The sequence below is a fragment of the Myotis lucifugus genome, unplaced genomic scaffold (assembly GCF_000147115.1).
Source record: "Myotis lucifugus unplaced genomic scaffold, Myoluc2.0 scaffold_1445, whole genome shotgun sequence".
Lineage (NCBI taxonomy): Eukaryota > Metazoa > Chordata > Mammalia > Chiroptera > Vespertilionidae > Myotis > Myotis lucifugus.
Genome location: NW_005872493.1, coordinates 18,071 through 33,267, shown reverse-complemented (window position 1 = coordinate 33,267; position 15,197 = coordinate 18,071). Strand labels below are relative to the sequence as shown.

Sequence of the window (15,197 nt, the reverse complement as noted above, 5' to 3'; positions counted from 1 at the left end):
CTTCTGAGGAAGCCCTGCGTGCCCTACGCGCACTGTTCACAGGTTGCTCGTCTGTTGTCATTCTGTGGGGCCTGGGGGAGAGCTATAGAGCTGAGTCCCAATTCCTGAGGGTGCCCTGCATGCCACCACCCTCTTCTAAACCGCAGGTGACCAAAGGCCTGAAGTGGGGGGAGGACGGAGGAGAGGGGGGCAGCCTTGGCTCCAGAGCCTGAGAGGAGAGGTGCCAACACACTCAGAGCCCCCACTGCTTTGCCTGGAGCCTCCCGGGGACCAGGCACGTCCTCCCGTCATCACCGTGCACGCTCAGCTCCCTGCCTGGAGCCTGGGAGCGCTCATGTATCACCAAGCACATGCGCCCGGGACTGGGGAGACCTCCTGGCGCCCCTCCGTGGGTCTTGGGCTCATAAACAGTCAACAAAAGGGACCCCCACTGTCAGAGCTATTTCTCCCAAAACAGATTCCCTTTCAGATGCCTGGGGTGCTCTTTTTTAATGAATATATTTTTACTGATTTCAGAGAGGAAGGGAGAGGAAGAAAGAAACATCAATGATGAGAGAGAATCACTGATCAGGTGCCTCCCGCATGCCCCTTATTGGGGATCGAGCCCGCAACCAGGGCATGTGCCCTGACTGCGAATAGGTCGTGACCTCCTGGCTCCTAGGTCGATGTTCAACCACTGAGCCACACCAGCCGGGCTCAGAACCCTGCTCTTAACGTCTGTGCTGACCTGCCGGGGAGCTGGGGGATTGGAGCGGGGAGCGAGGGGGACGACACACATGATCATTATGTCCCCACACCCTCATGGCACCCACAGACCTTTGTACCCAGGGCTCGGCAGGGGTGAGCTCACCGCCCGATCCCCTAGATAATTCCTCTCCTGAACGCTTAGCCGCTCTGTCACTGGCACGACTGGCCCATCGTTTCCCTGTCACTGCCTCTCCATCATCCACCGCTTCCTCCAGGAGCATAAAACAAGCAAACCCTCGCACAGGGTGGCCCTGGCGGGGGAAGGACTTCAGATGAGCTCCTCTGTGCCCCCTCCTCCCTCGCCTCCTGGGGACAGAGTCCACCAAACGCCCCGCAGCAGGTCACAAACCAGGGAGCGTCCGAGTCACCTGGGGGCTTGTTAGATACAGACTGCGGGCCGCCCCAGGGCTTCTGGTCCAGCAGGTCTGGCCCGCCCTCTGAGAAGCTCTGGCCTGGGGAGCGGGGATAAGGTCACCAGGGCACCTCGGCCCGTACGAAGGGGCCCTGGGAGCCCCATCCCCGCGCATCCAAAGGCCACCCCCATGGTGTGGGCCAGGACCGCTCTGCCTCCCAAAAGAGAGCTGGTATGGTCATCTGCGAGGTTCCCGAGGCCTGGGACTGGGCCAAGTGGGGGTGACGCTGGAAACGGGGGACCAAACAGGGTCACTGGGGTCTCAGACATCAGCGAGTCTGATGAGCTGTGGCTCCGTCATGCCCCGGACGGCAGGGGCAAGAAGGCAGCTTCCCACGCAGCCTGGTTTCTCCCCAGGCTCCCTCTGGGAGGTCTAGTTCGAGGTGTGTCGGGTTGTGTTTTTTTTGCACGAAGATAAACGAGGCCGCCTGGCGCTGCTCCCTGGTTCTCTGTGGCTGTTCAGTCACCTTCACACAAGCAGATGCCGCACGGAGCCAGCCTCTCCTGCCTGTGTGTGTGTGTGTGTGTGTGTGTGTGTGTGCGCGCGCGCATGCGTGACAGAGAGAGAGGTGCCAGACTTTATACGTCCCTTTATCTCATTAGACCCACGATTTCTGGGGACTGGAGGCCCAGAGGTCACCCAGCATGTTCCCGGCACAAATCGCCACGGCCGTCAAAGACACACGGCTTCCTTAACAGAAACGCAGCGGCTGCCGAACCCAAAGGAAGAAGCCGCAACCACTTCCCCTGACCTCCTCCCACGTCAGGAAGGTAATTGGCATGTTCTCGCCCAGACAAAGACAGAATCGCCTCCCAAATATCCAAAGGTCTTTCTTTCATTACTTCAGTTACGACCCGGGTGCAGGTGACATTGGCGACATCCCAGGTGACAGCATCAGACACCCCCATCAGCTCAGCACAGAGCAGGAGAGAGGGGGCCACGCGCAGACCTGGAAGCCTGGACCCTAACCAGCAAGTAGAAGGAGGTTGGCTCACTCGCCCGTTACACGCGGAGCAGAGCGGAGAACCATCACTGTGTGCTTTATACACCGTAAGCCATTTAAAAGCTTCAAGATCATGACGGGAGCAGTGCAATCGTGCCCATTTCACAGATGGGGAAATCGAGGCTCCGAAAAGCAAACGACTGTGCCCAGAGTCTCCCGACAAAGAGACGGCTGGGTCAAGAGCCTCTGCCCTTCTTGTCCAACCCTCAAGACCCTGCTTTCTCCACCAGAATATTCCATGCCCTCCTGTGCCCACCTGGGTACTTCTCAGGGGTGGTGGTTTGAATAGCGACAGCTACTGGAAACCAGACACTTCATCTATTTTACACAAAATGCTGGGGGTGGCTGACTACGCTCCTGTGTATGTTTGGTTACCATGGTAACAGTATCACTGTGGATGCTGCCTTTCCTCTCCAGCCGCCATGCCCCGTTCATCCCCTCCCCCTTTTTCCCCCCACCCCCCGGAACTCCGGGATGGACTCAGGGCGCCCCAGAGCGCAGGCCTCACCTGGGAAGGGCTCCTTGAGGAAGTGGCCGTTGATGGTCTGGTTGGCGGTGCCCAGCGGTTCTTGGCGATGAGGGTGTAGTTGCCGTTGTTGTAGTGGGTGGGCTTGTTGAAGAGCAGGCAGCCCTCGGACACCTCGCCCTCCTGGTAGAACTCCACGCGGATGATCTTGGACTCGCGCAGGGGCTGCCCGTTGTGCAGCCAGTGCAGGGTTGGCGGCGGGTTGCCGCGCACCATGAACTCGATGCAGTGCTCCAGGCGCAGTTCGGGCTCCTCCAGGCTCACCACACGCGGGAGGGTCTGCCGGGGGAGAGGCCAGCTGGTGCCAGGACACAGAGCTCCCCAGGAGCTTGGCATGGGGAATCCCATTTCCCACCCCCACCCCGCTCGGAACAGACTGAGGGAATCCGAGGTGCCCCCCGGGCACCCCCCAACAGAGCGGAAGAGATGTCTGTCTCAACCCGAGCACCCTGATCAGCCAGGGCTGGAGGGCTCCCTCTCACGACCCTTTAGGCCGACGGGTCAAACCAGGAGTCGTGAAGGCACAGCTGAGTGGGAGGCACCGTCATCCGAGAGGCAGGGACACCCCTTCCTGGGGTCACTAGCCCAGGACCGACCTGCCCCTCCTGGCTGACCAGCCTCCTGCCCGGCGTGCCCACGGCCACCCCCTCCATGGCGTCCACTCACAGTGGACGGTGAGGGCGACGCTGGCGTTGCTCATGCCCACCACGTTCTCTGCGATGCACGTCAGGGAGAAGCCGTTGTCCTCGCTCGTCACGTTGACCAGCGTCAGGTTGATGGCGTGCACGTTGGTCCAGTTCAGGTTTGTCTAAAATGGCGGTAAAAAGACGGCAATCAGACCATTTCCACAAGGGCAGCTCCCCCACCTCACCCCCAACAGCTTCTGGAATCAAAAGGAAAAGCTAAGCCTGGCCAGTGTGGCTCAGTGGTTGAGCAATGACCTATGAGCCAGGAGGTCACAGTTCGATTCCAGGTCAGGGCATTCAATGCCCGGATTGCGGGCTCCATCCCCAGTAGGGGGCGTGCAGGAGGCAGGCAATCCATGTCTCTCTCACATCAATGTTTCTGTGCCTCTCCCATCCTTTTTCTCTAAAAATCAATAAAAACGTATTTTTTAAAAAAAGGAAAAACTGAGTGGAAGGTAAAGGAGGCTCATCCGGCGAACGGGCACTGACCGAGGGCTGGGCTCTCTCCAGTCAAGGGATCGCTCAGCCTCCCATGTACCCGCTGAGGTGCATGGCAGCACTGTACCCATTTTACAGGTGCGCAAACTAAGGTGCTTAGCAGTTTCATAGCACGTCTAAGAGCACGTCTCCGTGTCCCTCCTGGAGAGACGGGACCACGACTGTCCCTCTTCTTCCCTCACTTCCCGTCTCTGGCTTGGATTCTTGCGCCTCATTCAGACTAAGAGGTGGTGGGGCCCAGCCTCCTGGTGCAGCCCAGGCCCAGGTGCCTACCTGGTGGGTGTTGATGGACTGCAGCCCGGTGACCATCCAATCCACATCGGGCAGGGGCGAGCCAGAGCCATTGCACGTGATGACAGCGTTGTCGCCCTCCCGCACGGTCAGGTTCACGTGGCTCACACTGATCTCCGGGATGTCTGGAGGGCGGACAGGGCGGAGAGGACGGGCAGACACTGACTCCCAAAACGCGGCCCCCAACAGTGACGCCACATCACCCGCCGGAGCTCTCGGAGGCCTGACACCCCCTCCCTCGCGGACACCACCCTCGGACCTAAAGCCGCTGTGGTGGGACTCCCCCACACGGCACGGACGGGGAGGCAGCTCCAGCCAGAAGTCAGGTGACAGCTCCACCTGGGGAGCTGGTCCCCCCAAATGAGCTCTGAGACCCTGGGGACCACCCCAGGCATCCTGAGGTCGCGGTCTGTGCTTGGGCCCAGGCACCCGCTTTTCTAGAAGCACCTGAGACGCTCCTGATACAAAAGGTCCGGGGCCACACTGCGAGGAGACACGTGCTCAGGTCTGGCTGGCAAGTGACTCCCAGGCAGGAGGTACTGGGGTCTGATGAGAAGGGGCGCACTGAACCCCTCTGCCAGCCTCCGCGGGGCGGCTCAGGAGGGGACAGGGATGCCCAGGAGGGGAGAGATGAGCCGGATCTGCGCCAGGGCCCAGTTCAAGGCGGGGAGGGCGGAGGGGAGGGGGTGCCCTCTCTGGAGTGGGCAGCGGGCAGCGGGCAGCGCACTCACCACACTGGCTGATGTTCATGCGGAACAGGGGCAGCTGGGAGCCCTCGGCGCTGATGCAGTAGAGGTGCTGGCTGTTCAGCTTGGCCTCCCCCTGCTCCTGCCACAGCTGCATCCAGCGGATGTCACAGCTGCAGTTGAAGAAGTTCTGCTCCAACCTCCTGTGGGCAAGGAGAGGGGAGGGGGCTCCTGAGCCAGGGCGGCCGGCTCCTCCGAGGGCGGGGGGAGGTAGGTGAGCGGTCTGTGTCTAAGACAGGCCAGCACGGTCCACGAACAGCACCTTCGTTTCCTTCCACTCTTTCCTCCAGGACCTGATCCAGCAGGAGGATCGCACATGAGGCCCGTCCTTGCCTCTGCCCCGGAGCCTCCTGGGAACTGTCCGCACTTTCCTCCCAGACAGCGAGGCACACGCAGCAGAAAGCATGTGGTGTCAGCAATGGCCTCCCCTGAGCAATCCTGAGGGCAGAGCAGGGCAGGCCCAGGAGACCGGGGCCCCAGCCAGGAGCTCAGCCAGGCAGCAGGGACAGACAGGGACCCTCCAGGGCGGCCCTCCCTCTCATCAATAATGCAGATGGCCCACACCCAGCCCTGCCCCCAGATGGCGGGACTAATGGCAGGGCCCTGGGGGCTCCCACAGATTCGCTCGGCCCCCTGGGGCATGTGCGCCAGACACCCTGCTGGGGGCCTCGGCCAAGTCTGGGTGTTAAGGAAGCCTGGATGCTCAGCAGTCATCTCTGGTTTCCCCTCCCCCACAGCATGGCTGCCGGGGGCAGCCCTTAGGCCAGGGCCAGGACGTGGAAACTGAGGAAGGGACCAGGTCTGCTGTCACAGAGGAGCGCATGCCCAAAAGGCCAAGGGCCTCCTGACAACACAGTCCCGTGGCAGGAAAAGCACCCAGAAGACCTGGGTGGAGCCAGCATGCATTGACCAGTGCCCCCGGACCAGAGGACACGCCGAGTCCCATCCCCAGCGCCCGTGAAGGTAGCCTGTGTTAGAAACACGGTCTTCACGGGCGTAATCACGTCAAGGATCGTGGGATGAGGTCACTCTGGATGGAGGGTGGACCCTAAATCCAATGACGGGCATCTTTATAAGGGAAAGTGGGGAGAGAGACCAAAGACGAGGACATGGGAAGGATGCACGGACAGCGTGAGAAGACGGACGCCGGTGCTCCAACCCAAGGACCCACGAGCCGGGAGGCTGGAAACGGCAGGAAAGATGAGCTCCCGTGAGCCTCTGGGGAGCGTGCCCGGCTGAGTCCTGATTTTGGACTCTGGCCTCCAGAGCAGTGAGAGAAGCAGTTTCTGTTTATTTAAGCCCCCAGATTAGTGGTGAGACTGGACGGCAGCGCTGGGAAAGCAATACAGCCGGGACCTTAATTCTCAAGGCTCTGTTTTCCCATCTGTAAAATGGGGGCAACTGCGCTCGGCCTTCCTTCTTCACACAGTTATCGTGAGGGTTAGTGACGTGTGCTCACGTGCTTTGTGAATGACCAGGGGCTGTGAAGAGGCCGAGATGACGATGATGATGATTGCACTATTATGAACATGACGGCTCAGTGACTTCTCGGAGATCCATGGGGAGTGGTCAGGGCCAGGACTGGGAAAGGATAGCGCCAGGATAGCTCAACCCCATTCCCGATACTGAGCTAACCCTTCACCAAGTCGATTAAATCTGCAAATTGTAGCAGGAGTAACGATCACTTTGCTTTAAGAAAATGAAGTATTCCAATCTATTTGAATCCCGCCTGCCGTGTGTGCAGGGCATGAAGGGAACGGTCCCCGGGGTATTTCTGGAGGGTTCTGTGCCGTCAGTTTCTATCCTCCGTGCCTCTTGCCTAAATTACAGCATGGGACACAGAATCCAAGCTTCTCCCTTGCCAATTCATTATCTCTAAGATAATCTCGGATTCTTGCTCTGATTTCTGCCAGGCAGTTCCAGTCTTCCCTGTAAGAAAAAACACCATCTTGCCTTAACCAGAAACTTCTGAGAGCACTGAGCAACGCCAACTCGCATCTCCTCAAAGCCAGGCCCTGGAACAGTGCTGACAACTCTGAAGACGCTGCCAGTCCTCTCAGCGAGAGAGACACAACCTGGGCCAGGGGCAGGGCCAAGACCACAGCCTCCATCTCGTGCAAAAGTAACTGAGAAAGGGCCTGGCCGGTGTGGCTCAGTGGCTGAACATCACCCCATGAACCAGGAGGTCAGGGTTCCATTCCCGGTCAGGGCGCATGCCCGGGTTACGGGCTCCATCCCCAATAGAGGGCGTGCAGGAGGCAGCCGATCCAAGATTCTCTCATCATTGATGTTTCTATCTCTCTCTCCCTCTCCCTTCCTCTCTGAATTCAATAAAAAGATATTTTTAAAAAGCAAGAAATGGCTGAATGCCCTAGTTTGCCCTCGGTGCCTGCAGAAGGTCACTTAAGCCTCGGCCTCACCCTTCTGGCTGCCACAGCGCACAGAGCCATCTCCTCCGGCCTCTCCTCCGGGACGAAATTCTAACTTCCTGCAAAGAGCCGGCCCACCCCGCACCCTGCCCACAGGCCCACAGGCCCACAGGCCCACGGGCAGACCCTGGCAGCCTGACGGCTCCTGGCAGATGGCGCCATGTGGACTAATCAGGACGTCGGACAAGAAAACACTGCCCCCTCTCCCGCGGGCCAGGAACTGAGATTGTTTGGATTTTAATCATAGCCACAGCCAAGAGCCAACACGCGGCCCCTCCGGCCAAAAGATAAATTTTCCACTCTGGCCACTCAATTCTTCCTCAAAAAATAGACCCCCGCCAGGGCGATGGCTCCTCAGAGGGGCTTCTTTCTCTTACAAGTGAATTCTTTTCCTATTTAACAGGCGACAGGATGAAATGCTCCGTGGACAGGGGCTCACGCACTGACTCGCGCGGACGAATGTCTTCATTCCTCCATAAGTCACATGCAGCGCACGGTGAATCGATCCCGGGCAGAGATGAATGCAGAATCCCATGATCCTCTGGGAGGAGCCTGGCATTGGCTTTAAATATATATCCTCGAACAACTGTCTCTAAAACTCCACAGAACTGGTCGCCAGGACAGCACGCCACGGATTTCTCATCCATTGATTTTTCTGAACGTTTTCTCAATAGTGTAGGCAACTGCAGGCCCCAGGTGATCCCAGGAGAGAACATCTGTCCCTGGCCGCCCACAGGTGCTGGGCTCAGGCACTCCAGGGTAACTTGATGCAAGACTCCCCCAAAAAAGAGAGCCCCCAATTAGCTCACTTATGTCAGGGCCCCTGATCACTCCTAGGGCTACATATGGAAAAAGTGCCATCATTCATTCTTTGAAAATTATCGTAGAACAGATCCTTGGATTGGAAACAGACGGAAAACACTGGGAAAGGCGGGGGGAGGTAGAAGAGGATAAAGGGTGGACAGATGATGATGATGGAAGGAGACCTGACTTGGGGTGGTGAGCACACAATACACTGTACGGATGACGTGTTATAGAATTGTACCCCTGAAACCTATATAATTTTATTAGCCAATGTCACCCCAATAAATGCAATTTTTAAAGAAGTTGGGAGATAGCTGAGCACAATGGTCAAGAGCTTGAGTCCACAGGCTACCCACTGAGTTAATGGGTGACCTTACACAAGATACTTAACCTAAGTACCTCAGTGTTCCCAGTGTGAATGACAGTAATAATTCCTCCCTGTAGAATTTCTGTAAGGACTGAAGCAAGTACCGCCCAACACTCGATAGACTGGCTGGCCCAGTGCCTGCCCAGAGTGGGTCCTGAGAAACAGCGTTAGCAACGGCACCGCCTGTTGAGTTACCTCTGAGGGCTTTTCTACCTTCAAAGATGGAAACGCAGACAACACTCGCGTGTAACCACCTGACAGTCAGATGTCTGTGACCGTCTAGCGTTTCCGTGCTTTATACACAAATACGTATGCACTTACCTTGTTACGAGCTCGGGTAGGAGTTCTTACTGGTGTGCCCCTGGCCACAGCCCCACGGGACTAAGGAACCCTGATCCCCTTGCCTACTGTGCCCACACAAGAGGAGCAGCCGGTGGGAGGGCAAAGTCCTGAGAAAGGAAAGCAACCCGCAGCAGGACTGCCCGAACTCTCCGACACGGGCAATGAGACGGTCCGTGCCCTGCCCGGCCCTGGCAGGGCCTTAAGCCTCGAGGGCACGATGCCCATGGGGGTGAGCAGGGTAGACAAGGCCAGAGGGTGATGGGCTGCTGGGACGCTGGATGGAAGCATTCCCCTCCCCAGCGCTGGGTCAGAAACAGAATTCGGGCCGGACCAGCTGGAAGGACACGTGCTAAAGGCCACCGCGTGGCAGGCTCCCAGCCACTGCCTGTGGTGAAGGCAGAGAGGCAGTCTGCATGCAGGGACCTGGGCCCGAGTCACGAGCCACAGGGAGCACGAGCTGTCTCTGGAACCCTGACTCCCTAAGTTCATGCTCCCCAGCTCCTTCGCAATGAATTTCCTGGTTGATTCCCTCGACATCACACGCTGTCCCTCGGGCAGAGATGCCCTGATGACTCACGCACCAACAGGAGCTGTTTGGTTCGGCAGCGCTCACAAATTTCCACTCATCCACCCAACATGTGTTTGGCCAGGGAAGGGGGGCACTGAACCGCCTAGAAATGCAGCAAAGCTAAGCAGGCCACAGGCGGACCGATGCCCACGCTCAAGCCAGACAGGCTGGCAGAGAATGGGAGGCGGGAAAGACGAGCAAACGGAGGTCAGAGGCCCGGGTTCAGGGCCCGGCTCTGCCTGGCCCTCGCTGTGTGATCTGGCTGCGTCTCCTATGACTCTCTGGGCTCAGAACCCGCACCTGAACGTGTAGCGGCCCACTGCATAAGGAAGCAGCATGCCGCCTGCCGCCCAGGATGCTTGTGGCGGTAAAGCTAAGGTCCGGGAAACAAAAGCACGCCTGATCCACTGCAAGGTTCGACAGTATCCGTGTTATTTACCATAAACTGATCAATGCCCTTTCCTCCTACAAACATCCATGCCGTTAGCACTGATCACCTAGCGATGACAAAACTGGGTCCTGCTGAGAGCGAGATTCCTGTCTTAGGAACTGTGAGGTGCTGGAAAGAGCATCCGAAATCAAGCGACGGGCTGGCGGCCTCTCACTGAACATGGTACACCCCACGTCACCAACCCCAGCAGCCCCTTCAGGTGACGCCCAGCCCGGGTGGCTCCGCTGCTCGACACTCCCCACCCAACCTCCACCACCACTCCGCCAGGCTGGGCGGTCTCCAACACCGGACTTACAATTCCCGAAGACTCAGCGTCTGGAAAAGCTGCCATGAGAGTGTGGTGAGCCGGTTACTCGACAGGTTTCTGCAGGAGAGACAGAAAAAGGGGGAATTAATGGTGCTCTGGGGGCAGGCATGGCCACTGCATGGGAGCCCGGCCTGATCGTTCTCCTCCTTTGCCTCATCCTGCGATCCATCTGCCTGCCACTAGTCCAGGCCATAGGCCAGGTTTGGAGGGGATTCTGAAGCCTTTCAAAGGGCTAAGTTCCACAAGTAAAAATTTTTCTCTTTTTAAAAAAATATATTTTATTGATTTCAGAGAGGAATAGAGAGAGAGAGAGATAGAAACATGAATGATGAGAGAGAATCATGGATCGGCTGCCTCCTGCACGCCTCCTCCTGGGGATCGAGCCCGCAACCCGGGCATGTGCTCTTGACCGGGAATTGAACCCAGGACCCTTCAGTCCGCAGGCCGACGCTTTGAGTTTGAAGGTGAGTACACTCCATGAAACCATCACCATCCACAATGCCATACACTGAACTATCTATCACCTCTAATTAACAGTTTCCTTCCCCCCCCCTTTTTTTTTTGAGAGAGAGAGAGAGTGGAAGGGAGGGGGAGAGACAGAGAAAGAGAAACATCAATGTGAGAGAGATACATCGATTGGTTGCCTTCCGTACCCTGACCAGGGGATGGAGCCTGCAACCAAAGCACATGCCCTTGACCGGAATCAAACCCGGGACCCTCCAGTCCACAGGCCGATGCTCTATCCACCGGCCAGGGCCCCCTCTCTTTTTGTGATGCGAACATTTAGCATGAGCTGTACCCTCCTAACAGATCCTGGCACATATAATACAGCACGCTAACCGTGCAGGGCGCTGTGCTATAGGTCCCTAGGACTTCTCACAACGGGAACTCCGAACCTTTCACCCCCAACCCTCTGAACACGCCGAGGAAACTGCGCACAGCGCCTGCCTCCCGCTAGCCAGTCCCTCCCGGCGGAGACGCCCCTCACTGATCCAGACATCAGCCTTTGTTCACACTTCTTTTCTCCCCCTAATGGCTACTTAATTGTCCTCATTAGGATGTACAGGGGGAAGGAGCAGCCATCCGTCTTCGAATAAAAGAAGCGACACCCACCGCTATTATCTGCCAGGCCCAACAAACGCCCTGGGATGTGATCCCGGCTGTAGAGGCAGCCATTCTGCACTGCTGGAGCTGAAGCGGCCCCGGGAGCACTGCTCTCATCTGGTGACGGGTCAGGACGCACTCAGGTGAACACCTGCACGCGCGTGGATGCGCACACACAATGTGTGTGTTTGTGTCTATTAGACGTGTGGTAATAGATGCAAACAGAGACCTGCTTACACACACACACACACACACACACACACACCCGTATGCGTGTACGCTCACAGGTGCGTCTATATTTAGAGGGCTTCTCCCACAAATATTTGCGTAGAGACAAATATAGGCTTCCCTGAGGAATGCGGGGGTGGACGGCTGATAGGGCCCCTCGGGAACTTGCTCTGGAGTCAAGAATGAGGAGCCACCAGAACTGCAGCTGTGCTGAGCGGAGGCCGGGGACAGACCCAGCGAGGCCAGGAATTGGGCGGGAGAGGGCGCTGGCAGCTGGGCGCGGGCCAGCGCAGTGGCCTCTGTGGGTCACAGGGGAGCTGGAGGAGAGGAGGGGGAAGGGGCCGTGCCAGGGAGCAGTGCTCCAGGAAGTGGAGGGAGCGTGGGCCAAGGCCTGAGCGGGGCCTGGGTAGAGAGGAGAGCGGTCTGGGGCGAGGAGGAGGGGGGCGTGCTGCACCCCCTTGCTGGCATGGCAGGGAGTTGGGCTGTATTTTAAGGAGCCGGGGGTTCTGTAGGGCAGGGCAGGATCTGATGGGCGTTTCTAAGAACCAAGGACAACACTGGGCGCATTCAGGAGGCGGCTGCGCTGCTGCAGGCAGGAGAGGGAGCACAGGTCACCAGGGGATGGAGTCGAGGTGCTGGGGGTGGAGCCGCCAGGACTTCCTACTGGGTTGGAACTGGCAGAGAAGGAGAAGGACCTGAGCAGCCCAGCAAGCAGTGGCGGCATCAGTGACATGAGAAAAGCTGCCAGGGTCACGCCTGGGGGGACTGAGAGCCCCCCTGGCAAATGCTGAGGTGCCCGCGGGGCAGCCAAGGGGAGCATCCGATCGCCGTGGGAGACGTGGAGGCTGGTGAGACCCCGAGCACCACAGCTCACCCAGGAGCAGGAGTCCAAACACAGGTCAGCCTGAGGGCAGGGCTGGCCCTTCCCCTGAGGCAGCCCTGTCTTTGGGGACAGCCCGTGGCTGATGGGGAGGGAGCCCCTGTGCCGAGGGTGCAGGGGCCGGCGGAGAAGGGCAGGGACCACTTGGTCAAGGGCAACAAGCTCAGTATCAGCCTTTGATCACCACTAGCCCCTGTGATGTCCCAGTACATGTGAGGGATTCACCAGGGCAAGTCTTTCCCTGGTTGGCTGTCCACCCACAGCAGCGTGGGTGGCAGCACATGTCGGACAAGGCCAGCCCCCCGCACTGTCCACCCCACCCCAGCGCGCCCTGAACCAAGCCCTCAGCACTGGAACCGGATCGGATCGCTGAGCCCTGGGAACAGAAGCCGGGAGGGGGTGAGGGGGCGAGACCCGAGAGGTCCAGGTGGGGCGGGAGGACCGTCGGGGCCGAGGCAGGCGCAGGCGGCCGGCAATGTCCCCTGGCAAAGGTCATGCTTTGCTACGATAGGCAGAAATGTCACGAGAAAATTGGATTCTGAAAGAACTAAAATAACAGGCATTCCGGGCAAATAAAGAATAAGGAATCGCATTATCGTACAAGTTAGAGAGGGCGGGGCGGGGACACCGCGGCGCGTGCTGCTCACCCAGGACCGCGGCTTCCGGTGCCTCCAGCCCTTGGGCAGACGGAGAAGCCCCCGCAGCATCGACTCCAAGTTGACTGTCCAGCTGCGACCCCTGAAAGCTTCCATGTCAGGAGTCTGTCCCTCCCTCCCTCCGTCTGCGCCCGGTCACTCTAGCTTCCAGCCCCTGAGCCCCCATCTGCTCTCTGTCCACTCGGTCAGCTTCCCCGGGCACACCAGTCTCCTCCTATTAACAGAGAGACCAGAACCTGCGGTCTGTTCCGCTTGCCTCAGAGGCGAATGCCACGGTCCCTGACCTCTGTGGGGATCTCTCTGCTCTTACAAAAGACCCTTTTCTGAGTGCAGTGTGGGCTCAGAGCGCCAAGCACAGCTGGCCAGGCACCAGCAAGGCTCACAGGCTGCAAGCACATGATATAAACCTCATTTCCTTCACCCACGAAGGCAGTCCTTGGAAAGGTGCCATTCTCCTTCCCTTGAGACCCACCAGCCCCTCAGCTGTCTGTCGGTCTTCTTCTCATCCCCCCCTGGAAGAAGCAGCCCCCTGCCCCTCCATGTCGGGTGGGTTCTTCTGAAATTGCTGAAGACCCTGGAGGAAAGGTCAGGGAAGGAGGACACCACCCCCCCCACCCCCACCAACCCACGGGGCAGTCCCAACCCCACAGAGAGCGTGTGGAAGGAACAACCCGGGGGAGAAGGAGGAGGCTGACAGATGCCGCCCGCGTCTCCATGAGCGGGGACCTGAGACCTCCTCAGCCTTGACCTTGTGACTTCCCGCGCGGTCAGCCTCACCGCCACCCACTCCTCAGGGGGAAGTGGAAGGAAGAGGCAAGCACCACACCATCTCGTCACCAAGGCCTGCTGCCGGCCCCCGAAAACCCAGAGCCGGTGATGTTCCCCTCGAAGGCCAAGAGATATTTGTCTGCATCACTGACATATTTGCTTTTCCTCAATTAAATTGCTCTAAAAGGGGGTGGGGGGGCTAAAGCCATTTGAGCCGTTTTTATTCAGCTAAATGGCACTGGATGGCTCATTTAATGAACCTTAATGAAGCCAAAATGCTTTCTCTAATCAGATCTCAAGTGGCATGACTGGTGTCCTGACCTTCGATCAGGAGGCGGGAGCAGCTTGTCCCCACGGCCCTGTGCGGGGCCACGCCAGGGTTTCCCAGAGCAAGTTCCTGGGAATCGAGGTCTGCAGGGTATTAATGGGGATTAAAAGAGGGAAAAAAAATTCATGCTTCTTGAAAAATGTTGTACTGAACAAAATCAAACGGGCTTGCCCTGCACGACTTCTCAGAGCCTTTACGAAGGAAGGACCTGGCCGGAGGCTCTCACACTCACTGGGCCACAGAGGTTTCTCCACGAAGAGTCCAGCAGAAATATCACCCACACGGCGTGTCTAGAGAAATGACGGTTGTGATAAGAAATAGATGTTTGGTCTTTGTCCGTGGTTCCTGGCTCACGGCTGCCCAAACCCTTGGGGCTTCCTGAGAGAGAAGCACAATCAGGGCACCTTTTGTTATAACATTTGGTCTCACCAGGGTGTGGCTCAGTGGCTGAGCATCGACCTACGAACCAGGAGGTCACGGTCCGATTCCTGGTCAGGGCACATGCCCGGGCTGCGGGCTCGATCCCCAGGAGGGGGCGTGCAGGAGGCAGCCGATCCATGATTCTCTCTCATCATTGATGTTTCTCTCTCTCTCTCTCTCTCCTCCCTCTCTCTCTCTCTCTCTCTCTCCTCCCTTTCTCTCTGAAATCAATAAATATATATTTTAAATATATATATTTGGTCTCTTGTCCTCAGTTCCTGAAATCACCTCAGAGAGGGAGGTGAGTGTGGAAACCCCACCAGATGGGGGTGGCTGCCAGGTAAACCATGAGCAGGGGTGGAACCTTTAGTCCCACCCCCCGAGCTCCAGGAAGGAGAGGGGCAGGTGAATCGGTCACCCATGGTCCTGCCTCGGTCAGCAAGCCTCCGTGCAAACCCAAGAGGAGGGGCTGGGAGAGCTTCCGGGTGGGGGAGCTGCATGCTTCCGGGTGCCGCCCTGCTGGGCCCGAAACTCCCTGGGGAGTAAGAGAATGGACCTTCCTCATCCCATGGCCCCAATGTAATCACAGGGTCCTTAAGAGCAGAAGAGGGAGGCAGACAGAAGCTCAGGGAGAG

At 58.1% G+C, this 15,197-nt stretch overlaps 1 protein-coding gene across 1 annotated transcript in view; it reads right to left on the bottom strand.

Moving 5' to 3' along the window:
* LOC102443290 (NT-3 growth factor receptor-like) overlaps positions 1 to 15,197 on the bottom strand; it is a gene marked incomplete at its 3' end in the record, with an annotated part of 33,647 nt that overhangs the window by 3,096 nt on the left and 15,354 nt on the right. Inside the window, 7 exon segments of the mRNA XM_014449822.1 lie at positions 2,672 to 2,731; positions 2,734 to 2,962; positions 2,964 to 2,968; positions 3,356 to 3,497; positions 4,147 to 4,289; positions 4,896 to 5,053; positions 10,167 to 10,235. Of these exon segments, the coding sequence (XP_014305308.1) occupies positions 2,672 to 2,731; positions 2,734 to 2,962; positions 2,964 to 2,968; positions 3,356 to 3,497; positions 4,147 to 4,289; positions 4,896 to 5,053; positions 10,167 to 10,235 (806 nt within the window).